The 24,957-nt window shown below is 66.7% G+C and overlaps 6 protein-coding genes across 6 annotated transcripts; 5 read left to right on the top strand and 1 right to left on the bottom strand.

Moving 5' to 3' along the window:
- Positions 1 to 6,711: 6,711 nt before the first annotated feature.
- Positions 6,712 to 7,946, bottom strand: EMIHUDRAFT_228568 (hypothetical protein; the record flags this gene model as incomplete). The annotated part of the gene is made up of 3 exons (XM_005786949.1): positions 6,712 to 7,416; positions 7,546 to 7,803; positions 7,872 to 7,946. The coding sequence occupies 3 exons, from the start codon at positions 7,944 to 7,946 to the stop codon at positions 6,712 to 6,714; spliced, it is 1,038 nt and encodes a 345-aa protein (XP_005787006.1).
- Positions 7,947 to 11,041: 3,095 nt separating this feature from the next.
- EMIHUDRAFT_228570 (hypothetical protein) lies at positions 11,042 to 12,177 on the top strand (the record flags this gene model as incomplete). The annotated part of the gene is made up of 2 exons (XM_005786950.1): positions 11,042 to 12,073; positions 12,136 to 12,177. 2 exons carry the CDS (start codon positions 11,042 to 11,044, stop codon positions 12,175 to 12,177), a joined length of 1,074 nt encoding a protein of 357 aa, XP_005787007.1.
- Positions 12,178 to 12,403: 226 nt separating this feature from the next.
- EMIHUDRAFT_58975 (hypothetical protein) lies at positions 12,404 to 12,607 on the top strand (the record flags this gene model as incomplete). The annotated part of the gene is made up of 1 exon (XM_005786951.1): positions 12,404 to 12,607. A coding segment is annotated over one exon (204 nt), but the record flags the coding sequence as incomplete, so codon positions are not given.
- A 516-nt stretch (positions 12,608 to 13,123) lies between these two features.
- EMIHUDRAFT_363453 (hypothetical protein) lies at positions 13,124 to 13,914 on the top strand (the record flags this gene model as incomplete). Its single annotated transcript, XM_005786952.1, has 2 exons — positions 13,124 to 13,366; positions 13,459 to 13,914. Coding segments are annotated over 2 exons (699 nt in total), but the record flags the coding sequence as incomplete, so codon positions are not given.
- Positions 13,915 to 16,333: 2,419 nt separating this feature from the next.
- On the top strand, positions 16,334 to 20,954 carry EMIHUDRAFT_441267 (hypothetical protein). Its single transcript, XM_005786953.1, has 9 exons — positions 16,334 to 16,663; positions 16,739 to 17,191; positions 17,528 to 17,888; positions 18,147 to 18,232; positions 18,405 to 18,523; positions 18,739 to 18,910; positions 19,139 to 19,780; positions 19,982 to 20,068; positions 20,240 to 20,954. Exons 1-9 carry the CDS (start codon positions 16,376 to 16,378, stop codon positions 20,459 to 20,461), a joined length of 2,430 nt encoding a protein of 809 aa, XP_005787010.1. The 5' UTR covers positions 16,334 to 16,375; the 3' UTR covers positions 20,462 to 20,954.
- A 589-nt stretch (positions 20,955 to 21,543) lies between these two features.
- EMIHUDRAFT_228573 (hypothetical protein) lies at positions 21,544 to 24,498 on the top strand (the record flags this gene model as incomplete). The annotated part of the gene is made up of 3 exons (XM_005786954.1): positions 21,544 to 21,558; positions 21,874 to 22,386; positions 22,483 to 24,498. The coding sequence occupies 3 exons, from the start codon at positions 21,544 to 21,546 to the stop codon at positions 24,496 to 24,498; spliced, it is 2,544 nt and encodes an 847-aa protein (XP_005787011.1).
- Between the last annotated feature and the right edge of the window lie 459 nt (positions 24,499 to 24,957).

Consider the following 24,957-nt stretch of genomic DNA (forward strand, 5'->3'; position numbering starts at 1 on the left):
GTGGTGGGCCCCCCCCAGCAGTTTGTGGGCTAGGAATAGCCGCCAGAGAGCCGATTTTCCCCCTAAAGTTGAGAAATCGCGCCTGAAACTCCAATATCTTGGATAATCTGACCACTCTCAAGGTTCAGGTAGCTCCAAACGATGATTTTCCTCTGGAAAATCCTCCGAACTCAGGCGAAAAATCAAGGGCCCGGAGGGTCTGCCCACGAGTCTCTGGGGGGGTCCTCGGCCACGACCCCCCCCCCAGCATGTGGTGAAGGTGCTGGGGGGGTCGGGACCCCCCCCCTAGCATGTGGTGAAGGTGTGGGGGGGTCGGACCCCCCCCCTAGCATGTGGTGTGAGCAGAAGCGCGCCCCCCTCCCTGGAAGCGATGTGCGCCTGCTCCCGAAGAGCTGGGGCCAAATACGTGAATTGGCTGTGAACGTCAACGCCGCCCGCAGCATCGAGCGGCACGTCCTCCCCACAACCAGCGGCGTGCATTGCACCTAGGTCGTCGGCTTTGCCGACGGGCGACGTGCACGGGACACAGGGACGGGCGACCCACGTACCCGAACAAGCATGATCCAGTTCCAGAGAACGGGGCATTGCACCTACATGGTGCGGGACCTGGGGCAGCAACCAACAACCTGGATGGGGACGGGGTGCTGCGCAACCGACGCCAACCAGCAGCGTTCACACTTCACAGCACAGTGCGAAACAGGGTTGCAACCTGGCCCATGAGCCATGTTCAAGTGCGGCCGTTTTAGAGAGAGAGAGAGAGTTTTGCCGTTTTACCAGGCACCCAACCGACGGCCGCGCCGCGATATTTTTTTGCCTGCCCCGTATTCGCCGTCGCGCGACGACCACGCCGGTGTCAAGACTGCGCCCGTTCTTTTTTGCGGCCTTGAGAGTTCTTATGTTTAAACTTCTTTATACCCAGGTGTGTATTCTTTTTGCTTGGGGCGGACAGCATGCTGAAATTCTGGAAAAACCTGACCGGCCCCTGCGGTGCCCCTACCTACCTACGTCCTACCTACCTACCTATGGGAAACTAAAAAAGAAATCACGGGCTGGGTGAAGGTGGGGTACTATACCAACTAAAGTGATGGCTGGTGGTACTATCCTGCAACCACAGTCCTTCCTGTGACATGGCAGGCCACTCTCAAGCCCTACAAGCACCAGATCAACGACTTGGGGAGGGTTGACATCGTGATTTGCGCGGAAAAATTCTTTTTCTGAAAATTCCGGCGCGAAGAGAGGGAAAACCGCAAAGACCCAACCTACCCCGGCATGCTGTCCGCCCCAAGCAAAAAGAATACACACCTGTTATACCTGGTAAAAAGGAGGGCGCCTGGGTCTAAATTTAGTGCGTGTGAATGAACTTTAGTGATAGTTTAGTGATCTGTGATCTGTGAGGGTCCGCCCGCAGGCGCATTTTGTATACCGAGGCGGTGCCCGGTGCCGAACCTGTCGGACCTTGAGACAGCGTTGTAGATCCCTGGGCGAGGGTGGTGGAGAGGGCAGTCCGTCGGCGCCAAACCACCTCCCACCGAGGTGGGCAGGTTCCACGCGTTCCCGGACCGCCCCGTTGGAGGTAGGCCGCTCGTCTAGCCAATCAGCCTTAAGCGAGCGGCCTGGCCGTTGGAATGGCCCAAGACCGGTCCCCGTCGGGAGGGACTCTGGAAGAGGAGAGCAACCAGGTGCCCGGGGGCGTCCCGCCCACATCCGGATGACCTCTCCTCCTTCGACCAGCCGTCCCCGTGGTGGTCACGCGGCCTCTGGCTGGAACGGGATCTACCTCGCAAGCGAGTCACCCGGGCCGGCGCGCGTCTTCCGGGAGAGGGGCGGGAGCGAGGGACCTCCTTAGTAAGCCGGCATGCAGGCGCATGCACGGCCGTTCAGAAATTTTCCCGGCCGCTGGAATGGCTGCGCTCCCGCCCCTCACGCCGGGTTGAGGGGAGGACGACTGTCTCCGCAGGCGGACCTCAGTTACGAGCCGCCCTCCCCTCGAGACGCGAGGCCGGCGCACTCGGGGCCGAGCCCCAGCGTGCACCGTCCCACACGCCTCACGCGGCCTCTGGCTGGAACGGGATCGCAAGCGAGTCCCCCAGGCCGGCGCGCGTCTTCCGAGAGAGGAGCCGGAGCGAGGGACCTTCTTAGTTGTCCGGCATGCAGACGCATGCACGGCCGTTCAGAAATTTTCCCAGCCGTTGGAATGGCTGCGCTCCCGCCCCTCACGCCGGGTGGACAAGCGGGGGGGAGGTCAATGACCTGCCTAGTAAGCCGACATGCCAGGCATGCCGACCTTTCGGAGCCCCCCCTCGTAGACGTGTGCCGCTGGGATCATTCCAGTAAGCCCGAGGGCGACGGTCCCCCGGTAGTAGACGTTGGCGCCGAAGAGGGAGGAGTCGCCGAAGGTCGGGTAGTCGTCGGTCATGCGGGGGGGGGAGGAGTCGGCGAGCAGCAGGGAGGAGAAATGCCTGAGAGGGTGGGAGGGAGGCGTGAGGCGCGAGGTGAGGGGCGTGGGGGCGCAGGGCGTGCGTGGGACGCGAGGCGTGAGGCGCAGGGCGTGGGGCGGGAGGGCGCGGGGCGCTCGAGTGAGGGCAGGGTGTGTTGTGTGTGTGTGTGTAAATGTGTGTGTGTTGTGTGTGTGTGTGTGTTGGTTTGTTTGTGCGAGAGCTGGGCAGGGCAGGGCAGGGCGGCGGCGAGCGGCGAGCGGCGAGCGGCGTCGGCGAGATCGGCGACGAAGAGAGGCGATGGTGACGTACACGGCGGCAGTGTTCACGGCAGCAGCGCCGGTGGCGGCCCCGCGCAGCGGCGGCGGCGCCCTGAGTGAGGCAGGCTGCCCTGCACAGCCTGCTGGGCACGCTCCCGCCGAGCGGCGCGCCATGCGGGCCCGCCGCGGGCGACGCGGGCGGCGAGCCGACACGCGTGTCGCAGGCGTAGACAGCACTGGCGAGGCGAGGCGGCTGGCGCCGGTCCCGGAGGCGGCTGCAGGAAGAGCAGCGAGGCAGAAGTCACTGTCCAAGGCGTACTGAGCAGGCTGCCATCGAGCAGCGCGCCATGCGGGCCTGCCGCCGGCGACGAGATTGGAGAGCCGACAGGCATCGAAGAGGTAGGTACTGAGGAGGGCCATCGCGCCCGAGGCGGTCCGCGCCGGCCCTGCAGGCCGTCTCAGAGAGCCTGGCGAGGCTGTACAGAATGCCAAGAGCATACTGGGCAGGCTGCCGTCGAGCGACGAGCCATGCTGGCTCGTCGCAGGCGATGAGGTCGAGGAGCCGATCGGAGCGTCGCAGAGGCTGCCGACCACTGCCGTTCGCCCTCGGGCCCAGGGGTGGAAGGCAAGCTTCCTGGCGTTTCTGGCGAGCGTCCAGACGTCGCAGAGCATCCGGCAGGCGCGCAGCGACCCAAATTTTTGCTCACCGCACGGCCGTGCGAGCCGTCGGTCGGTGGTGATGGTCGGCGTCGGCGCGCGCCGACCGACGCGGCGGCGGTGGGCGTCATGTGGCGGGCGTGGGAAAGAGCATTGTCCGAATTGCGGCGGACGTCCCTCGGTACGATAGTTTAGTGCGCTATTTAGTGCGTGTTCGAGTGCGTATTTAGTGCGTCTTTAGCGCGAAATTAGCACAAATTTAGCACATATTTAGCACATATTTAGCACATATTTAGCACATATTTAGCACACATTTAGCACATATTTAGTGTGTTTTATCTCCAATTTAGCGCCACATTTAGTTCACTTTAGGTGTGGGCAGCTGCAGTACATTTAGTGTGGGTCCCGCATCTTTAGTGCGGCACGCATCTTTAGCACGGCTTCCCAGCCACACCACAGCTAGCCAGGGCCGCGTGCTTTGCTCCTTGGCTGCCAAGAATGCACCACAGGAGATGCCTGGCCCCTGCCCTCATGACCCAAAGGCAGGCTCCCAGACCCAGTGAGGCTAGATATGCAGCCCTCCAGAGCAAGATCTCCCGACTGACACCGGCACATAACCGATTCCCGAGAGGAGGACCAGCACAGTTGAATGCGCCACCGCAAGCACCACCTCCGACCGCACAACCCATGCTGTGCCCGTGACCACCAGCTGTAATAGAGAGAGAGATTTTTAGCAATACCAAACAAATCTAACACTCACACGTCATTTGGGGCCTGGAGCCCTGTTCACGCGCGCGCGTTGTGTTTTGTTTGCTGTAATAGAGTAGAGGTGAGGGTCGGTCTTGGAATTTCAAAGCCAATGTTGAACCAAAGGATGAAGGATCCAGACCACGAGGACAGAAACGGCCAAATGGCAATGATCCGTAGTCACCGCAAGCAGCTTTACATACGCGTGTACTCGTAGCATGTTGGATCCAGCCCCAGCCATGCACCCGGAAAGCACCCCCTTGAGGTTGATATTCAGCTGAAGAACCTTCTTCGTTCGGTTGGTTGGGGATGGGACGGGGAACTTTTGCGAGTGGGCAGGGAACTAGGGGGAGAGGGGGAGGGAGGCCCAGCGAGGGTCTGCGGCTGGATCCTACTGCGCGGCTGGACTAAAGACGCACTAAACCTCGCTAAATCTGGATGTAAAGTCGCAGTGAACTCGCGCTAAATTTGCGCTAAATTTGCGCTAAATTTGCGCTAAATTTGCGCTAAATTTGCGCTAAAGTTGCGCTAAAGTTGCGCTAAATTTGCGCTAAAGTGCGCTAAAGATGCAGTAGATAAACACTTCACACCGCACTAAATTTAGACCCAGGCGCCCTCCTAAAAAGACGGCTGCCGCAGGGAGCCGCAGGTGCTCAGTTTTGCGGCGTTTTGGGGCGAGAAGCTTTCGCCCCTCCCAGGACGCACCTCCGACGCGCTCCCATGCCGCCGGCCAAGCGCGCCAAAGTCACGGGCTGTGGTGAAGGCCCGCCGCCCGCCGTCACGATCGAGATCGATCCCAAGGACGACGATGACGAAAGCTACGAAGACGACGACGACGACCCGCTCGGACACCGGGGCGACTATGAGTGCACCCGCCACTTTGGAGCGAAGATCCTGGTCACTGGGGCTCCGGCGGGGTCGCTTTCCGCGGTACTCGTCAATCGCAGCATGGCCGGCTCGTGCTTCCACAGCGCGTGCGACGCGGAGAGCGGCGAGCTCCAGGAGATCGGCTGCCTCTTCTTTGGCAGCAGTGGCCAGCCCCGCTACACCGCTCTCAAGAGCGACGCGAGCGCGAAGCGCGGTGGCTTCCTCTACCTTGCGACGTTCGAGATCTCGGCAGAGCATCGCGTCAACGGCGCCACCGACATCGGTTCCGCAGCCATCAAGGCCCTCCTTTCGTGCGCGGAGGTGTCGGGTCGTTGGAGCGTCGCTGCGTACATTGCCGACAGCTCGGCGAGCCTGACTCCGGCAGAGAAGTCACAGGATCGGGCGGAGGCGATGGAGCGCATGCATGCGCAGATGGGGCGGGGGGCGCACACGGAGACTCCCGCGGACAGGGCCGCGCGCGTCGCCAAGATCCACGCCCGCATGGCCGCGGACTGCCGGCAGTTTCTTCGGGCCGGCTTCGCGGAGGCCAAGCACAAGGACGGCGGCTGGCTGTACATCACCAAGGACATGCTACGCCGCGCGCCGCCCATGTCGCACGAGGCCGCGCTTGCCGTGCCGCTGCGCCTCACGCCCGCGGCCGGTGGCCCGGGCGCGTCAGCCTCCGCCTCGGCCTCTGGCACCAAGACGGCCGAGGATGAACGGCTGCTCCGCGCCCTCATCAAGAGCTCGTCCGAGAAGCAGACCGCCGCGTCGCAGCTTGCGCAGATCGACGCCGCCGTGGCGGGGGGCGCCGACCTCACTCGCGCGGCGGTCTTGCAGTGCTGCGCGGCGAACGGCACGACAGAGCTGATCCAGCCGCTCCTCGCGCGCGGCGCCGACATCAACTCCGAAGACGAGCACGGCTGCACGCCGCTGATGATCGCTGCGCAGGGCGCGCTCCGGAAGCTGTCGCTCCACCAGCGGACGCACGACTCGAGCATGATCTCCCACCTGCTCGCCCTCGGCGCGGACAAGGGCGCCACAGACCCCGACGGCTGCTCGGCGCTCGGGCACTACTACAAGGCGGTGTGCAGCATGAACGACTTCAACGCGGCGCTCATCGGCGGCCCGAAGGCGGTCGTGGACCAGACGGTCGTGGCGATGCTCACCCCGGCAGGCGGCCCGACCACGGCCGACAAGGAATGTGCCGACGACCACTGATCACTGAAACATGAAAGGGTGGGAGGGGGGCGTGGTGGTGGGTGGTGGTGGGCGGGTGGGTGGGGGGTCCCGGGGGCGGCTTAGGCGTAGGGGTGGCTAGGGGTGTGCGCAGGGGGCCGGCCGGTCGCTCCGGTCGGATGTGTGGGGACGCCCCGGAGCGGCCGCGGCGGGGCGCGCGACGCGTCCCGCCTACCGCCCCCTATACCCCCGCCGCGGCGGGGTGTGCCACGGTTGGCGTGAGTGAGCGGTTCTCCGGCTCCGCGGTCGATTTTTACTACACGTATTGCTACTCGAGTAGGGGGTACTCGCTTAGTGTGGGTAAACCATAAAAGTAGATTTGAATATGTCCACGACGTCCACCAGGTCATGCAAAACGGGCCCTGAGTGTCACCAAAAGGTGTACATCGGTACACTGACGTCCGTTAGACGCGCCTGAGCCTGTTTCAACTGGGCCAGGGGCTGTATCTAGCATAACAACAACACACATGGTGCTCACAAGCCACCTCAGGGTCCACAGTGGCCATTCAAACGCGCTCCCCGGACCCCGGCGGGACACCGTCCCACGACCCGGTTTCGGGGTCTTGCCACTCCCAACCCGGCAGAAGGGAGCCAAGATCCACGCGAGTGAACGGCTTATCCAGCGCAGCAGCCAGCCTCTCCCTCAGGGCAGTGTAGTTCTCCTCTACCTCCTCCATCCCCGACCAATACCTCAGGGCGGAGGGGGCCCAGAGGAACCTAAAGTGCGACACGTCTTGCAGAGCGTCAAGCCAATCGCTCTTGATCGCGCGGTCCTCCTCCCACGCGTCGCGGCTGAAGGCCGTCTCCGCCATCTGCACGTACGCCTGGTGGATCCTCTTCCCGCAGCGAGACGCCAGCTCGAGGAGAATGTGGGCGTCCTCGGCCGACATCGCGGCCTTGCGACAGTACTCCTGCGCCTCGGCCTGCCGCAGAATCGAGACCTCCTGCACCGACTTGCTGTGGTCGTCGGCGTCCTTGACCTTAAACTCGAGCTCCTCCACCCGCTTCTCGAGCTCGCGGATGCGGCCCACCAAGTACTCGGTGGCGAGCGGGTCGCGAGGGGCGCGGCCGCCGCTCCCGCCGCTCTCCATCACCCGCCGCACAAAGGCCCGTTCCTCCCACCCCTCGATGCCACGGGGCGTCGGGGCGGGAGGCGGCGGCGGAGGCGTGCTCGTCTCTGGCAGGAAGCCCGAGTAGATGGCGCCGCGCCGCTCCAGCATGCCGACGACGCGCTCCAGTACCGCCGCCACCGCAGCGTCGTCGCTGCCGCGCGCCGCCCGCGCCTCCGCCTTCGCGGCCGCCGCATCCTCCTTGCCCATGTTGACGAGCCGGGTGGAGACGCGCGCGCCCGCAGCCTCGGCCTCTTCCGGCGACAGCATCGGCGCGCCGACCATGTCGCACAGGAGCTGCGCGAGCGCCTTCTTTTTGGACACCTTTCCCTTCAGGCCGGCTCCGTCGGCGGCGAAGAGCGCCTTAATGGCATCATCTGCACACTCCATCAGCTGGAAGGTGACCACTGGGGCGACCCGCGGCAGCCCGGAGGGCTGGTACGCTTGGTCCAAGCCGAAGAGGATCGCCTCCGCACGCCTGACGAGCGCCTGGCGGGTCAGAAGCTGAGCCGTGCAGCGGGCGGCGCTGTATGAGGCCAGAGAGGACAGGGCAGCACTCTCTGCCAGCTCTTTGGGCCTTCGAGCGGCGTCGAGGTGAAGATCGGGGCAGGAGGGCTGTCTTCGCCAGCCATTGTGGCTGCCCTTCCGTGTACACCGCGCCGCGCGCGGCACCCCCACCGACTCTACCTCCGACCCCAGGGCCTAGGCGGCCCGCCATGAAATCTAGCCGTGTGTGCTGGCGTCCGGGTCCCAGCGGGTTTTCACGTAACAAGTACACACACCGCGGAATAAAACTCAGTCTTATTTTGCATGACCTGACGGCTTCGTGAGTGCTCTTGGGGTGGCCTCAAGCATCTCCCCAAGGGAGCCTCTGCGGTGCCACATAAGCAACTTGGTGATTGTCGAGACTTTAAAGGATTCGTTTGAAGAAACGCAAACAGGCCAGACACTACTAAGGCTAGTGCCATTTCACTCTGACACGCTAATCTTGAAAACGTCTCCCCAACGGAGCTCCGTGTTGCTTCCAGCGCCCTCCCCCGCGCTCCCTGCGGCCATGGCCGATGCTCCTAGTATGAGAGGTCATCTGGCTACGGCTCTACCGCGAGAGCGACCCAACTCGTCGACATCGTCCGATGATGGTGCCGCAAAGTCAGCCTTCGGAGGCTATTTGGGGCCGAGCCGGCAGTAGCCGTGACATGTGGTTCCACCACCCCTCGTAGGCTTTGCCTCTGATCGCCACCGTTCCCAGGCTGCCTAATGGGATGGAAAGGAAGGCTCAGCGAGCGTATAGAAGCGTGCTCGACCTCGTCGTGGCAACCTGCACGGCAGCGCTTCAGAGCAGGTGACGACTCTGAACGCACTGACATCGAAGACAGAGAGTAGCGCGGCTGTGCCAAGCGCCGTCGTGCGAGAGTCAGCCTCGGCAAGCTGCTCAAGGAGGAGGGGCCGGCTAAGCAGGCGTGCGTGAATGGCGGCAGCGAGATAGCCCTCCATGGCGGCCCAAATCGTAGAGCGGCATGTGGCATAGGTGCAACCATGCGCATCGCCTCCTCCGCAGCTTCCATCGCAGAAGCTGTGGTGAATTACTCGCAATGCCTCTGCGTAAGCCATGCGGCGGCGGTAGCCAGGGGCGCCGATTCCCTTGTGCTTAAGGTAGGCGCGTTGGATGATAATGGCCGCGGCGTGGAAAGGCGCATACTCGATCACAGAGTACCATGGCTCGAACACCTGCTCGGGGATACACTCCTCCGCCAGCTTCGCAGCTGGCGTCCCATAGTCGAGAATGGCGGTATTGCCACGAGGCTTGAGCCCAAAGCTGCGCAAAACACATTCGAGGTAGTCGCCATAGCATGGGCAGTACCACGAGGTCACATGCGTGGAATCGCCCTGGCAAGACTTGTCGAAGAAAGGCGGCAGGTGGTGGCCCGAGCGCATAGCCGAGCGCTTGGACGGGCCATTCAGGAACAGCAGGTTGGGGTCGAGCGCGCCGTTGAGGGTGAGGGCGGCGTGCAAATCGTCGCGGGGGACGCCGTCCCGCCACTTTTCTTGCAACGCAAAATTGGCCTCACGATGCATGTACCAGTCCAGGGATCGATCGTACTCACATGCCTTCCATGTCTCGAAGGCCTGGGCCGCTAGTCGCTGGACGAGGGCCGGGTCATTCGCGCACAATACCTCGGTAAGGCGCTCGTAGAGCTCGGGCGAGACGGAGCCAAGGGGAACGAGGTCGCCGTGGCTCTCCGTCCAAAGTCCTTGCCCGTTGTGGCCCAGCCAGAAGGCGTCAAAGTCAGCAATCGACTCGACATCTACCCATTGTCCTCGTAGGTAGAGCCCCATGAACCGTGGTCCAGCCTTCTCAAGGAACTGAACAGGGATCGAAATGGGGCAGTCCGAGAAACGGCCCTTGAGTCGGGGGTCGTCTGGGATAACGCCAGCGAAAGACCTGGTAGGGGTCACCGTATCGACGCGTGAAACTGACTTGATTGTTGCATATTCTCCGGAGAATTCGCTCTCACGCGTAATCTTGACGCGGTCGCCAATCTCCAGCCCTGAGCCGATTGAGACGCCGTGTGTCGCGTCCGGTCGTGCAGGCGCGAGGGGCGAGAGGCTCGTATGCATGGCGATGACCTCGCCTTGCTCGCCAAAAGGGTCGAGCGGGTTGTCGAATCCTGCGCCCACAGCTAATTCAGCCAAGCTCGGACGCTGGTCGCGGTCGACAAAATGGTTGAACTCCTCTGACGTCGGCATCGGCCAGTCACCGTCGAAGGAGTCGGCAGGGCTTGCAGTAGCGACCCCGCCGCTACCAATCTGCACAATCTCCAGGCGGGGGAGGCGGTCCGCGCCGCCTCCCTGCCGGTGCGGGCCGTCAGCGTACACTGTGAAGCCATGCTGCCCTCCCGAGGTCTCTGATAAGAGAAGGTTCCCGGAAGTCTCCACTTTCTGGCGCTTGGCTCGGTCCCCCGCGAAAGACACCTGCGGGGGCGCAAGCGCGCCGCTGACGCCCGAGGGGGCAAGGCGGCTCGCGGCAGCTTCCCATGCCGCCTCCGCCTCTGCGCCCTTGGGTGCGGGCCCTCGGCGGGAAGGGGCTTCACTCGCCGCTTCCGCCTCTACCCCCTGGTGGTGAACCCCCGGGGTGGCCCTGGTGATGGGTAAGCGTGCCTCCTCCTCCCGCGCGGCCCTTGACCACGGGCCGCCGGGAAGCTCGAGGCCCCCACTCATGTAGCGTCTCTTCACTCGGATGCTCTGAACGGGTTTTTACTTCTCACACCATTAAAGAAAGAAATACAAAAAGTCCCCCCACTTAAATCGGCCAGCCGCCACTCCGCTTGTGGCTCGGCCGATTTTGCCCGAGTGGCCAATTCCCCCCACACACTTACTTAGACGAGACACGATCTCTATCTCAACATATCTCCTTCGACGCCGCATTTCCAAGTTTGGTGCCCGAGTGGTCAACTATGACCAAACTTGGTCGGTTATAACCGATGGCGTCCACTCGATCGAACCTCGAGACCCCAGTTCGAGATCGAGTGTCTCGAATCTGTGTCATAATGCGGTTCGTATGCGTACGTCCGTGTGTGTGTGTGTGTGTGTGTGGTGGGGGGGGAAACACGTGTGAACACAGTGTGTGTGAATTCAGGACGAGCAGCCTCCTACCTGAGCCCATCTCTCCTGAGCCCAGAAAAAAAAACTTGTTGGTTACGATGTGTCCGTCCCCCCCCTACGATCGATGGTCCGCGTTCGTCTGGACGTGGGCGGCTGGCATGTCGTCGTCACCGGCGAGCACGCAGTACTGCCCGAAGGCATGACGCACCTTCCGGACAGGGCGTTCCGCATGCGCACCACTCTCGTGTCTGTCGCCTTTCCGCACAGCCTCGTCTCCATTGGTAGCTGCGCCTTCCACAGCTGCTCCGCCCTCGCCTCCGTCGCCCTTCCCGCTGGCCTCACCTCCGTCGGCGACGGTGCCTTCTACCACTGCTCCGCCCTCGCCTCCGTCAACCTCCCTGCCGGCCTCACCTCCATCGGCCAGCAAGCCTTCGACGGTTGCTCCGCCCTCGCCTCCATCAACCTGTCCGCCGGCCTCACCTCCATCGGCAGCAGCGCCAGCGTCACCTCCATTGGCGACCGCGCCTTCTCTGGCTGCTCCACCCTCGCCAACGTCGCCCTCCCCGCCAGCGTCACCTCCATCGGCGACAGCGCCTTCTCCCGCTGCTCCGCCCTCGCCTCCATCTCCCTCCCCGCCGGCCTCACCTCCATCGGCAAGCACGCCTTCTGGGGCTGCTTCGCCCTCTCCTCCGTCGACCTCCCCGTCGGCCTCACCTCCATCGGCAACTACGCCTTCTGCGGCTGCACCTCCCTCCGCTCCATCACCCTCCCCGCCGGCCTCAGATCCATCGGCCAGGAAGCCTTCAAGGGCTGCTCCGCCCTCGCCCGTGTCGCCTTCCCCGCCGGCCTCAGATCCATCGGCTTCTGCGCCTTCGCCGACTGCTCCGCCCTCGCCCGCGTCACCTTCCCCGCCGGCCTCACCTCCATCGGCCAGCAAGCCTTCTACCGCTGCACCTCCCTCGCCTCCATCAGCCTGCCCGGCGGCCTCACCTCCATCGGTTGGCACGCCTTCTCGAGCTGCTCCGCCCTCGCCCACGTCACGGTACCAACCACCGCGAAGTTCGACGCCTCCGCCTTTTTCACCGACACCGTCGTCCTCCGCCTCCCGCCGGCAAAGATGCGCACACTCAAGCGCTGGTACGAGGCGGTGGACCTGGTGCTCGCCCACAAGCGCTGCCGCCCTGGCCTTCTCGGCTGTCTAGAGCGGGCTCGGAGCAGGCTCGCCTCGAAAGGCTCGGGTGGCGCGGCGCGCAAGCGTGATCGCGGGGAGTTCGAGGGCGACTTTGCGGAGGCGGAGGCGGAGGCGGAGGCGGCGACGCCAGAGACGGCGGCGGTGACGGCGGCGGTGGCGGATGCTGCGATGGAGGCAGCAGATGCTGGCATGCCGGCTGCGCAGCAGCGGGCGGCGGAGGAGAAGGAGGCGGCTGTGCCGGCTGCGCAGCAGCGGGCGGCGGAGCCTTCAATCGACGCGCGGGGGCACGCCACCGTGCCAGAGGGCATCACTTCGATCTGTGACGCAGCCTTCGAGGGCCGCTCATCCCTCATCTCCGTCACCTTCCCTGCCACCCTTACCTCCATCGGCAACTACGCCTTCTGCGGCTGCACCTCCCTCCGCTCCATCACCCTCCCCGCCAGCCTCACCTCCATCGGCCAGGAAGCCTTCAACGGCTGCTCCGCCCTCGCCAGCGTCGCCTTCCCCGCCGGCCTCACCTCCATCGGCTTCTGCGCCTTCGCCGACTGCTCCGCCCTCTCCTCCGTCAACCTCCCCGGTGGCCTCAGATCCATCGGCGACTTAGCCTTCTGCCGCTGTTCCTCCCTCGCCTCCATCAGCCTGCCCGCCGGCCTCACCTCCATCGGTTGGCACGCCTTCTCGAGCTGCTCCGCCCTCGCCCACGTCACGGTACCAACCACCGCGAAGTTCGACGCCTCCGCCTTTTTCACCGACACCGTCGTCCTCCGCCTCCCGCCGGCAAAGATGCGCACACTCCAGCGCTGGTACGAGGCGGTGGACCTGGTTCTCGCCCACAAGCGCTGCCGCCCTGTCATTCTCGGCTTTCTAGAGCGGGCTCGGAGCAGGCTCGCCTCGAAAGGCTCGGGTGGCGCGGCGCGCAAGCGCGATCGCGAGGAGTTCGAGGGCGACTTTGCGGAGGCGGCGGCGGTGATGGAGCCGCCGGTTGAGCGCGACCGCGCGACCACCGACCGTAAGCTGGGGGCGGGCTCCTTCGACCGCGGCTGGCGCATCCGCGAGCGCTACCGCGGCGGCGCCAAGAGCGGGCAGTGGAGCTACGTGAGCCCGACGGGCGACGCCTTCAGCTTGGCGCTAGAGGCTGCTGAGGCGATAGAGGACGAGGCGGTGGCGGCGGCGGCGGCGGCGGCAATGGCGGCTGCGGAGGCGCCTCAGATGGAGGGGAGTGCAGCGATCGCGGCGGTAGATGCCGTGGTGGCAGAGGTGTCGCCGCTGCCTGCTCGCCCGTCCCGAACCCTGCCCGCGCCCCTCCCACACCACCACACCCGACGCTTGTCCTTCTCCCGCCCGCTCAGGCGCCGTCGAGGCCTTCGCCCGCGCCGAGCAGCAGCAAGAAGCGGGGCGGCGCCAGCGAGCGGAAGAAGCCGCGCTCCCCACACCGCTCCCCGCACCTCGGCTGGTCTCCAATCACAGAGGAGCAGCGCACCTCTCTCCGCGAGGAGGAGGAGGGGTGGCTCGGCGAGTTCGAGGCGTACTTTCGCGGCAAGCTCTCCCACAAGAACGCGCAGCAAGTGATGAAGCACATCACGCCCCTCGTCGCTGGCAAAGGCGTCAATTTCGGACCGGGCGTCGGCAACTTTCTCGCCGGCATCCCCGTCACCCTCTCCTCGGACGTCGCCAATATCCTCGACGCGCTGCACGCCGAGGGGAACGCCGCCGTGCGCGACCACGACGATTTAAAGGGTGGCTGGCACCTCCGCCACCCGCTCTACAAGCTGCGCGAGTTCCAGGCGCACAAGCTCGGCATGTGAGCGCCGCGTTGGGCCGTTGGCTGTAACCCATTCGCATGTGGTTCTATATCTCTATTGCTCGCTCGCATAGGGGCGGCGCCAGGGGCGGTCGCAACGGCGGCGGTCGCAACGCCACGCAAGCCGCCGCGCGACCCCGTGTCGCGATCGATTGGCTCAAGGCCCCCTCCGCCGCAGACTCCGCCGTCGCCGCCGCCGTCAACGCGCCCGCCACCGCCATTACCGCTCCACCTCTGGCGACGGCAACGCAGCAGGGCAGCGGCGACGCGGAGCGACGACAGAGCGAGCTCGCGCCGCCGCAGTCGCTCACCGTGGGCGGCGACTCCTCCGCTCCGTGGGCGTCGAACCGCCACGGCGCGGGCCCACCTTCGCTGGAGGTGGGCTCGTGGGTGTGGGCCAAAGACAGCTCCGGCAAGTGGGGCAAGGCGACAGTATTGGCGGTCAAGGGCGGCGCTGCGGCGGAGCTTGGCGACGAGCAAGAGCTGAAGCTCGCTCTGCTCCTCTCGACGCTCCGCCCGGAGGCTTCGGGCGTCGCGCTCGCTGCCAAGTTCAAGCGGCTGGCGAGCGGCGAGGCGCCCTCCCGCCCGACCACGGCGTGCGTGCGCTTCTTCCTCTTCTCGTCGAAGCACGACGTGGCCGTCCCTGTCGGCTGCGGCAGGCTGCGGCCCTTCGAGGCGTGGGCGGACGTCGAAGGGCGGCTGCGCCCGGCGTGGTCGGCGACGGGACACAAGTGGCTCGGCTTGCGCGTGGCCCGGAGGTTTCACCCAGCAGGGCGCTCCGTCGTCAAGTGCTACGGCACCGTGACCAGCTGGGTGCCCGCCGACGAGACGGAGAAGGACCCGCCGCTCTGGCGCATCGAGCACGACGACGGCGACAAGGAGGACCTCGAGGAGGAGGACGTGCGGGCGGGGATCGAGCTCTTCCAGAAGGAGGGGAGCGCAAAGCGCGGCCGAGCAGAGGCCTCTGAGAGGCTGTCCAAGGCGGTTCGCACGGCCGAGGCGGCGGAGAAGGAAAGGGCCGCAGAGGCGGCAAAGGCGGCGGCGGCGGCGGCGGCGGCGGCGGCGGCCGACGCGCCCAGCCATCATGTTCGCATCGCAAGCGGGCCGCACATGTACCGCAGCGGCATCGTCGCCTCCCAGAAGAAGGGGTGGACCACGGTGCTGCTGGAACCACGAGGAGATACTAGCTGGGTACGAGGATTTATGGAGGAGGTGAGGGTGCCCACGAAGGACGTGGTGTGGCCCAGCGCAGCGAGAGAGCCGCCGAACCAGGCGGCGGCAGCGGCGGCGGCGGAGCAGGGCGATCGCGGTGGCGGCGGCGGCGGCCACAGGGGCGGCGCCAGGGGCGGTCGCAACGGCGGCGGTCGCAACGCCACGCAAGCCGCCGCGCGACCCCGTGTCGCGATCGATTGGCTCAAGGCCCCCTCCGCCGCAGACTCCGCCGTCGCCGCGGCGGGGCTAGCCACTTCGGCGGGCGAGGGCAGCAGCAGCAACAGCAGCAGCAGTGCTACTGGGGAACCGGACGATGGCAGCAGCAGCAACGACAGGGCTGAACCCGCTGTGGTGGCAGTCGGCGAGCGCAGCGCGTCTGAGCGAGACAACGCGCTGCTGGCCGAGGCCATCGACGTCGACGCCCTTCCCTCTCGCCGCGTCCCGAAAAATGTGGATCGCTTCAACCCCGTGCGGAAGGCCGAGCCCCGGCGTTCGAAGCGCCCGGTGCCAGCGCCTCCACAGGCCGCCGCTGGTCCGTCTCGCTCGATTGTGAAGCAGGAGGATAAGGCGGGCAAGCGAGGGCCCGTCACCGTGGTTTGCCCTAGCTGCCGCGAGGCGTGGCAGATCGGCGGCGGCTGCAGCCTGATGACGTGCAAAAAGGACCACGACGGCCGCGGCTGGTTCTACTGGTGCGCGCACTGCAACAGGGAGATGCCGGGGGGCGCGCATTGCAATACGTGTCCGATGGACTTTAACGTGGAGACGGTGCAAATGGTGACGCAGCGCCGCAACAACTTTGCTCGCCGAAACCCGATAAACATATAGCACAGTCACAGATGAAGCTCGTGTGGGTCGCGCGCCGGCTCCCAAAAAGAGCTGGACCTACAATAAGTCTGGCGCGCAGGCCCTTTTCTCGTGAACGTCCCACGCGGGGGTGGGCATGTACAGGTTTTTGAGATTGGTACGTAAACTGGGGTCCACACGTGCGTCATGACAACACATGACCTGTGTGTGCTGTGTGTCCAGCAGTCCGGACCCGGTGCTACAGCCGGTGACAGTGTGCCTCGTGTCGGCTCCCGAGCCAATCGTGTGCAGCGTGTGTGTGCGTGTGGGCCCGTCCTCCATGCGAGGCAGCTGAACTGAACTTTTGCGAGAAATTCTTGCTCGCGGGGGGGGGCGGGGGGGGGAGGGGGGTTGGGAGTCTTGGGGCTAGGACGCTCGCTAGCTGGTGGAGCTTGCCGGAAGCGCGCGCGATGGTCACAAACTCCACCCACAGCACCCAGCTCGCGGACATCTTCTTCCGCGCCGACAAGGTGCTCAGCGAGGCGGACCTCGCGCGCACAAACGAGCTGCGGCGCACCTACCGGCAGTGGCGCAGCGGCTCGTCGGTCGAGCCGCACGCAGACCCGCTGCAGGCCAAGCTGAGCGCGAGCACGGAGGAGACGCGGTCGCGCGCCAAGATGCGGCGCGTAAAGACGTACGGCCAGCTCGGCTCAGCCTCGGGCTCGGATACCTCCTCCACATCGCCTCCGCCGTCAGAGGCGCGCGCAGACACGCCTCGCTCAGGGCTTTGGCGCGGCCGCGTCCGTGCCACCCCGCTTTACCTTCCCGTCCAGGCGCTCGCGTCACTGGCGGCGCCTGGCAGCAGCAGCGGCGGCGGCGGCGCGCCGGCGGCGGCGCCCAGCGCGGCGGGCAGCGGCGGCGGCGGCGGTGGCCCGGCGCCCTCCCCAAAGAGGCCAATCCTGGCCGCCGGGGGCTGCCCGTTCCCGCAGGGCGCGCTGCCGCCGCCCGTCGCGCTGCCCACCGCGAGCGTCGCCGCGCCCGCCTCATCCCTGCTCCCCGGCGGCTGCCCCTTTCGCCAGCCGAGCGGGTCCACGCCACCTCCCACCGAGCTGCCGCCGGCGAGGGCGCAGGGCGGCACGAGCAGCCTGCTCGGCCCGACGCCGCTCCCTCCGGCGCCTGCTGCTGGCCACGCCGGCGCGGCGCCCGCGGCGGGGGTGCCACCCCTGTCGGCGGAGCAGCTCGCCGCCTTCCAGGCCGCCTACATGAAGGCGCTGCAGGAGCAGTCGGTGCGGGACACTTCCGAGACGCTTCCGAGACACTTCTGATTTCGAGGCCAACTTCAGACACTTTTCTACTGCCCGCTCTGCGTCTGCGTGATAGAGGGACACTTCGAGACACTTTCCAGACACTCTCGAGACACTCTCGACGCCCCTCCGAGACGCAGCGTCCATGTCTGTTTCTCTCCGCCCACGCACACACACCCCTGCGCAAGCGCACCCGCCCGGCTGCCAAAGCACAACGGCCCACGCCCGGCCCTCGCCTCGCGGCGCTGGCCCGCCGTTCGCACCGCGCCGCCGACAGCCCGCCGAATGAACAAACGCCCACTCCATCCCGGTCCGCAGGTGCTGCTAGCGCGGGCGATGGCCGGCGTGGCGCAGCCCGGCGCGGCGGGCCTCCCGCCCGCGCTGCTGCAGGGCGCGCTCTCGCCGCTCGGCACGCTGCAGGGCGTGACGGTCGAGGGGTCCGTCAACGGCACCGTGGCGAACGGCGCGATGGCGACCGTTGGACAGCAGCTGCAGTTGCAGCCGCCGCCGCCGCAGCAGCAGCAGCGCGCGCCTCTGCAGGCGGTGCTGAGGGGGGGCGCGGCGGCGCTCGCGGCGGGCGTGGCGCCCGACGGCGAGGAGGCGGACGAGGCGACCGACGGGACCGTCCTCGCAACCTCGTGCGCGCACGGGCCGCTCGTGACGCATCCGCACATGTCGAGTGCGCAGCGAGACGACACTTCCGAGACGCTCCTCGAGAAGACACTTCCGAGACGCTTCCTGTGCTGCCCGTCCGACGTTCCGCCGATGGTGTGGCGCACTCCGATCGCACCGCCACGCCCGGCACCCCCCCCCCCCACCACCACCACCACCACCACCACCACCACCACCACCACCATGCTGGCGCGGGCCACGTCAGCTGCCCCACGCTGTCCCGCGGAGAGAGACCCTTGACTTTCGACTTCTCTCCGCACCTCAGCCGCGAGCGGGATGCTCGTCTCCGTCTTTCCGTCCTCGAACGAGTCGTGGCTCTACGTGCTCATGAACGGCGAGTTTGGAGTGCCGGCGCGCTCGCCCGGCCCGCACGATGCCCCGCCCCCCTTTCCCGCCGCCGTTTTCCGCCCCGAAAACAAGTCGGGGCAAGACCCTTGCTGCGCCCCAAGCTCTCTGCCGCGCCCCTCCACACGCCCCCCCAAACCCCAACCCCAACCCTCCTCGCGCCGCCGCCGCTTCGCAGTTTGAGATTGGGGTGAGCGACAAGGGGGTCATCTACGGCAAGCTGCAGTTCCGGCAAAAGATGCAGCAGTGGGTCCTGCTGCGGGTTGAGCCGCGCGAGTGGCAGTCGCTGCAGCTCGAGTGAGATCAGAGACTTTGAAAGACGCCCCCCCCCCCCCCACCTTTGCTGCGCTGCCGCCTCTGTACGCACGCCGGGCGTCGCGCTCCGTCGCTCGCCGGCGCATGCGCTCACTCCGCGCGCAACACCCTCCTCCCGCCACACCCACGCCACTCCCACCGACGCTTCCGCGACACGCTGCCATGGACGCGTCTCCGCCTTGGCCCCGCGCCCGCAGGACGCTTCTCCCCGCGATGGTGCATGCGTGGGGGCAGCCGCTGCCGCCAAAGGGCGACGCGCGCTGGATCTGCTTCCCGTACCTGACCAAGGAGCCCGCCAGCACGCTCAATTTGCCCGAGCTCGCCGCGACGGGCAAGTACGACCTCGAGGTCAAGCCGGACGTCTCGCCGGTCAGCGGCACTTTCCGAGACGCTTCCGAGACGCTTCCGAGACGCTTCCGAGACGCTTCCGAGACGCGTCCGAGACGCGGAGACGCGTCCGAGACGCCGCAGTGTCGACGACACTCCCGACACTCCGGGCCCTTGCTGGAGCCCAGCAGCCTCACCGCAAGCCCCCCCCCCCCTTCTTCGAAGACGCTCGCTACAGTGGTGATGATGACCTCCGCCATATCCCAAAAGGTGATGCTCGACGCGCAGCTGCCCATCCCAGAGGCGGCGGTGCAGCGCGACGTCAAGGCGATCGGCGCGCGGCCGTCGCGCAAAGAGGCGGCGCCCAAGGCGGCGCGCAAGAGGCCTCAAAAGGGCGCGGCCGCCGCCCCGGCCGCCGCCCCCGCCGCCGCCCCCGCCGCCGAGGCGGGCGGCGGCGGCGGCGGCGGCGGGCGCAGCAGCTCGAAAAAGCCAAAGATCGATCCGGGGACGGCGCAGTGGGCGAGCCAGCGCCCCCCCGCGGGCGCAGCGACGGTCGCCGCCGGGCAGGGGGTGCTTCCCACGGGGCCGTCGAGCTCGGCCGACGGCGCAGGGGGCGCCGCCACGCTGGGCGCGGGCGACGCGGCGATGCGGCAGCTGCTGCAGTCGGTGCTGCGGCCGCAGGCTAACGGGATGCCCCCGTCTCGCTCGACGATTGAGCTGCTGCAGTACCTCGAGGGCGCGGCCCAGAGGACGATGCAGGGGCAGGGGCAGGGGGAGGGTGGCGAGGGCGGGCCGGTGATGCCCGCCGTCCCCTCCTCCAACTCGTTCGCCTCGCTGATGAGCTTGCTCAAGAGCTCAAACTCGCTGCAGCACCTCGCCGAGCAAGCAGAGGCGGGCGGCGCGCCGGCGCCGGTGCGCGTCCCACTTCGAGACGCCTCGAGATAGTCCCGAGACGCTCCCCGCTCGGCCCCTCGCCAAGCACGCGCCTCCAATCTCACGCTTCCCTTGCTGAGTCCCACGGCTCCTGTGTTTTGCGCGCACGCGACACCCCCGCAAGATGCCTACTAAGGTGGTACCTGCCTTATGCGCCCATCACACGTCCACGTCCCTCAGGGCACGTCCGAGCTCAACCTTGCGGCGCTCGTGCGCGCGGCATCGAGCAGCGACATGGGAGCGTCGGGGAGCATGCCGCCGCCGTCGGTGAGCGCCATTTCAGAGAGCGCGTCCGAGACGACCCCTGACCCGCAATGCACGAGATCCGGGCTTGTGCGAGTCACTTATGGGACACTTCCAAGCGACGCTCCCCTGGAGCCCAGCCTTCTAGCACCGCGCCGCCCCGCCGACCCGCCCCTCGCCCCGCGCCCTCCGCAGGTGCTTCCGTGGTCGGGGGGACGGCGGAACTCGTGGGGCAGCCTCACCGGCGCGCCGTCGACGGACGATTTGGCAGAGCTGACGGCGCTGGCAAACGGGCTCAAGGAGTCGCCGTCGGTGACGTCGCTGATGGAACTGGTGCGGTCGAGCTCGGCGGCGTCGCTGCTCGACCTCGTCGGCCAGCCCAACGGCAGCGCGACCAACATCGCCGGCCTCGAGTGAGCCGCCGCCCGCCGCCCGCGGCCGGCCCTCTGTGACTCTACTGCCGACTCCCATGCCGCGATCCCATGCCGCGTCGTGCCCATGCCCACGTCCAAGTCCTCGCCCGCGCCGTCCGCGTCCGCTCCCGCGCCACTCCCCTGAGGAGTCGCCAGCACAGCCGCCGCCGGCGCACCGCCGCCGGCTGGCTGTGGACACCGAGCCCCCGCCCATGTCGTGAGAGAAGCTCTGAGGCGGGGGCGAGTGCGCTATTGTGTGTGCGCCCGAGCCCGGCAACAGCGAGCGCCGCGCCCAGCGCGGCGCTGCGGCCTGGCTGCCGGGCGTGGGCGGGTGTGTCTACTGCTGGGGGGCGGGCGGGTCTCGGAGCCCCATCGCGGCGCCCGTCTGCGCGGCCGCGGTTCGGCTCTGAGTGACGCGGCGCCGCCCGTCCCCACTGTGACAGCTTTCTTCTCGTCTTGGGTCCGTACCTTCGTTGTTGAGTTATGTGTTTGCGCCGACGAGAAAAAAGACGCGCGAAACCAGAGGAAAATTACGTGCAGGCCACGTGCAAGGCCTAGCGCTACACGCGCTTTTTAGGCCTTGCCGTATGTGAATCGTGCGTGAGAGAGAGGCGGCAGCACCCACTGAGCACCCACCCACGGTGCCAAGGGCACAAACAATAGCAGGAACAACACAGGCGACAGGGCACGCGACGTGAGGCTAGAGCAGACTGCTCCGCCTTTCATCTGTCTGTGTTAGTGCCAGTGCGCGCCAGTCGCCGTGCGGGAGGAGCGCGGGATGAACCAGCCGGAGAACGCGATGCACCGCCTCGGGGAGGACCTCCGGGACGAGGCACGAGTCAAGGAGCTCGCCGAGAAATGGCGGCCCCGCCTCGCGGCGGCACGCTACATTAAGCAGCCCGCATAGGCAGGGGTTGGCCCCCGTCGCCCCCGCACGGCTCGCCAGCAGCGGACACTCAAGAGGAGGAGATACACACCACGAGATACACCGTTTCATTGCCTCGTCGGGGCTGTGTATCTTCCTCCTGCGCTCCCTGGCCCCGCACAGCGACTTGCGAGGGCTCGTCTTCGATGGGTTCCACGGTAATGCCAGCGCCGTCGGTGCCGCCCTACTCGCGCCAGCGCCCTCCCTCCCCCATAATTTGACTGGCTCTCGGGCCCCAGCCGTTCGCGAATGCGCCGTTCGCGCGCTCGACCCTTGGCGCGGCGGAGGCTCGCATTCACCACAGAGCGAGCCGCGTCGCCCAGTCAAATTAAGATAGCTACTTGACACCCTGGTGCACACTTGGAGCGCCTCCGCGCATCGCCCGTGTCGATCCCCATGTCAGACGGTAGCTCTGGAGTCCTGGCGCGCAGGGAGAAGGGCGAGGCACATTCCAGGCAGTGACCTCTCGCCCCTCTCCCGAGCCTGCGCAGGTGGCTGCTGCGCCCACAGACGGGCCAGTGCTGGGCACGCGCATCCTACAGTCGGAGGCTTGCGCCGACGCTCAGTTCGTGATTGCCGCTCTGCTGCCCCCGCGCGACGCCGCAGCGCTGTCGGGCGTGAACAAGGACTACTACTTCATCGCGCGCAGTCCGCTAATTTGGGCGTCGCACGTGCAGCACATTCGCAAGACGAACCCGGAGGTGCAGGCTCCGTTGGCGGTGTACGATGACCCGTACGAGGAGTACAAGGGACTTCGTGCTGCGGGAGAGAGGCACTCGGCCGAGGAGCTGGTCTCGCACGTCAAGTCTTTCAAGGAGAAGGAGCTGCTGCTCTTACGAACCTTCGGCACCGTGACGGAGCCGGGGACGGAGAGTGCCACTTTCGAGCCAAACGGCCCGATCTCGCTGCCTGTCCCGGCACAGCTCGCGCTGGAGCTGCTTTTCGCGCTGGACAACGTGCCGTCTTCAAAGGCGGCACCAGTCACGGGGGACGTGTACGCAAAGGTGCCCCTACCCCCCTCCACCCTTCACCGTTCCTCACGCCATCCGGGACCCTCTCCCAACTCCCTCTCACGCGGTTCCCTCCTCCTCCCTCCGCAGGTTGCGAGTATTCTGAGCGTTAACAAAACATCGCTCCGGAACTTGCGCGATAAGACGGTCGGCAACACGCGCCGTCCCCTCGACCTCGCCCGACGGCTGGCTGCGCCGTTCGGCGCGCCGGCGGAGGAGGGGGGCAGCAAGCGAGGTCGGAGGGCCGGAAAGGCGCGCAAGGCGGCTGCGCCAGCGCTCGACGGCGCGACGGTGGGCCTGGCGCCTGATCCGGAGCGGCGACCGCTACCTCCGGTCGCGCTCCCTCGGGGCGGCGCAGAGAGGTTGCAGCAGCGGAACGTCGCGCTTGTGGCTCGCATGGACGCGGAGGCGGAGGCGCACGCGGCTACAGCCACGTCTCTGCGCGTCGAGCAGCGCGCGCGAGCGCAGCTCACGGCGGAGGTGCAGAGATTGCGAGAGCGTCTGCAGGATGCGGCACACGTGTCGGACCAGCAACGTCTGGCGGCGAACGCTCGCATCGACACGCTGAACGGCACCATCCAGAGGATGCAGGCGCAGGCGGAGCGGCTGAGGCTGGCTGCCGCGTCCGCGCGCGCCGCGGAGCAAGCGGCTCGTGAGGGGCGCGGCGAGGCGCAGTTGCGTGCGTTCCTTGGCCAAGAGCATCAACGGCGCTTGGCGGCCGAGCGGCGCGTGGATGAGCTGGCTCAACTGCTGGCCGCCTCCGAGTGGCGCGGGAGCCTGGCCGAGCAGGCGTGCCTGGCCGCCGAGCAGCGAGCAGCGGGCGCGGAGGCCGGGCAAAGGTCGGCGGAGGCCGCGGCGGCCGAAGCGCGGGCGCGGGAGGCCGCATCTTCGTCTTCGAGGTCGAAGGCTTTAAAGAGGCGGTACGCGGCCGAGGCGCTGGAGCAGAGCCAGACGGGGAAGATCTCGCCGTCGAAGAGAGCCGTTGTGGCCGCGGTCGTGGGGCGTCCCGAGGTGGGCGACGCCATCACCCTCAACGGACAGAGGTTCGTGCGCGTCCCCGCAGCGCGTGTCGGCAGTAGCGATACGTCGGAACGGCAGGACCGGAGGCGTACACGCACTACGACGCAGGTGCTCGGGCACCTCGCGGGCGGTGAGGAGCACGTCGTCTCACTCATGCAGACGCACGCGCGCGCCAACCCTCGCTTGTACGCGCAGCTGGGCGAAAAGCTCAACAAGAAGCTGTCGACCGAGGAGACCGTCACGCTCGTCGGCGAGATGACTGGCGCGCTGGGCGAGTGCGTGCGCGGCTACCTGAAGGGCATCGGCGTCCAGATTGCGAACCGCTCAGAGGTCCGCGCTGCGCTGCGAGCCGGTGAGCACACGCACGAGACGGGGACGTTCACCGTCGCCGACGAGAAGTCGCCCTCGAAAACGAAGACTGCGGCGTGGATTCGCGTCGTCGACCTGTTGGCGAGCGTGCAGCAAATGGTGAGCGAGCACGCGGCGGCCGGCGACCTCGAGTGGCCGTCCTCGTGCAAAGACAGCGAGATCCAGGTGGTCATCACGGCGGACAAGGGCGGCGACTCCACAAAGTGGGTGCTCAAGCTGCTCAACACGCGGCACGCCGACTCGACGCGGTCGAGCCTGCTGCTGGCGCTGCTCACCAAGGTGAAGGACGTGTACGTGCACGTGCAGACGGTGTTCGAGCCGATCTACCGGCAGGCCAACGTGATCGAGGCGTTGGGCCTCACGGTGATGGCGCCGTGGAAGCCGCGGTTTAACCGTGCAGAGATCTGCTTGGCGAGGCAGCACCCCAACGGCCCCAACTATCCTGTCCGCGCGCCCCCAAAGGTTGCTGCGTATGACGCCGGGAAGGCGGTGCGCGTGATGCTGTCGGTGCTCTCCTTCCAGTATGGCGGCTCTGCAGTGTCCTTGTCGCTGCAGCCGCGGGCGCAGCAGTCGAGACGGGCGGCCTCGAAGAAGGCGGTGGTACCGGCTGCCAACTGGAAAGGCACGCGCAAGCAGCCGAGCGCGCCGGTGGCCGCGCCGGTGGCCGAGCAGGGTGAGTGCGCAGTTGGCATCGCGAGTGGCGAGAGGCGAGACTGAACCACCGGATGTCAGTGTACACCGCCAGCCGGGGTGGCTCTGCCTTGAGCCGGGGGTCGGGCATGCGCAGAGTGGCAGCGCAGGCACGCGCAAAGGCCGCGCGAGAGAGGTATGGGCGAAGTGCTTAGGCTCGAGGCGTGTGCTCTGGGCGGCTAAGGCTCAGAGGACGAACACGCCCGCCGGCTCCGAGACGCGAGCGGAGAGGTGCAACGGCAGGGCAGCTCAATGCACACCGAGTCGAGTCGCGGGGCGTCGTTACGCACGGGGTCTGTGTATCTTCGAAGCTGTGTCGTGTATCTTCGGTGTGTATCTTCGGTGTGTATCTTCGGTGTATCTTCGCGTGTATCTTCGTTTTTCGGCGTGGCCGGAATCTGGAGGCTTGGCGAGCCGTGCCCGGGGGGCCGTCGACACGACCGTGCTGGAGGTCGTGCTGGAGGTCGTGTCGGCAACTCCATGACC

Source organism: Emiliania huxleyi (genome assembly GCF_000372725.1).
Source record: "Emiliania huxleyi CCMP1516 chromosome Unknown EMIHUscaffold_148, whole genome shotgun sequence".
In the NCBI taxonomy this organism is placed as follows: Eukaryota; Haptophyta; order Isochrysidales; family Noelaerhabdaceae; genus Emiliania; species Emiliania huxleyi.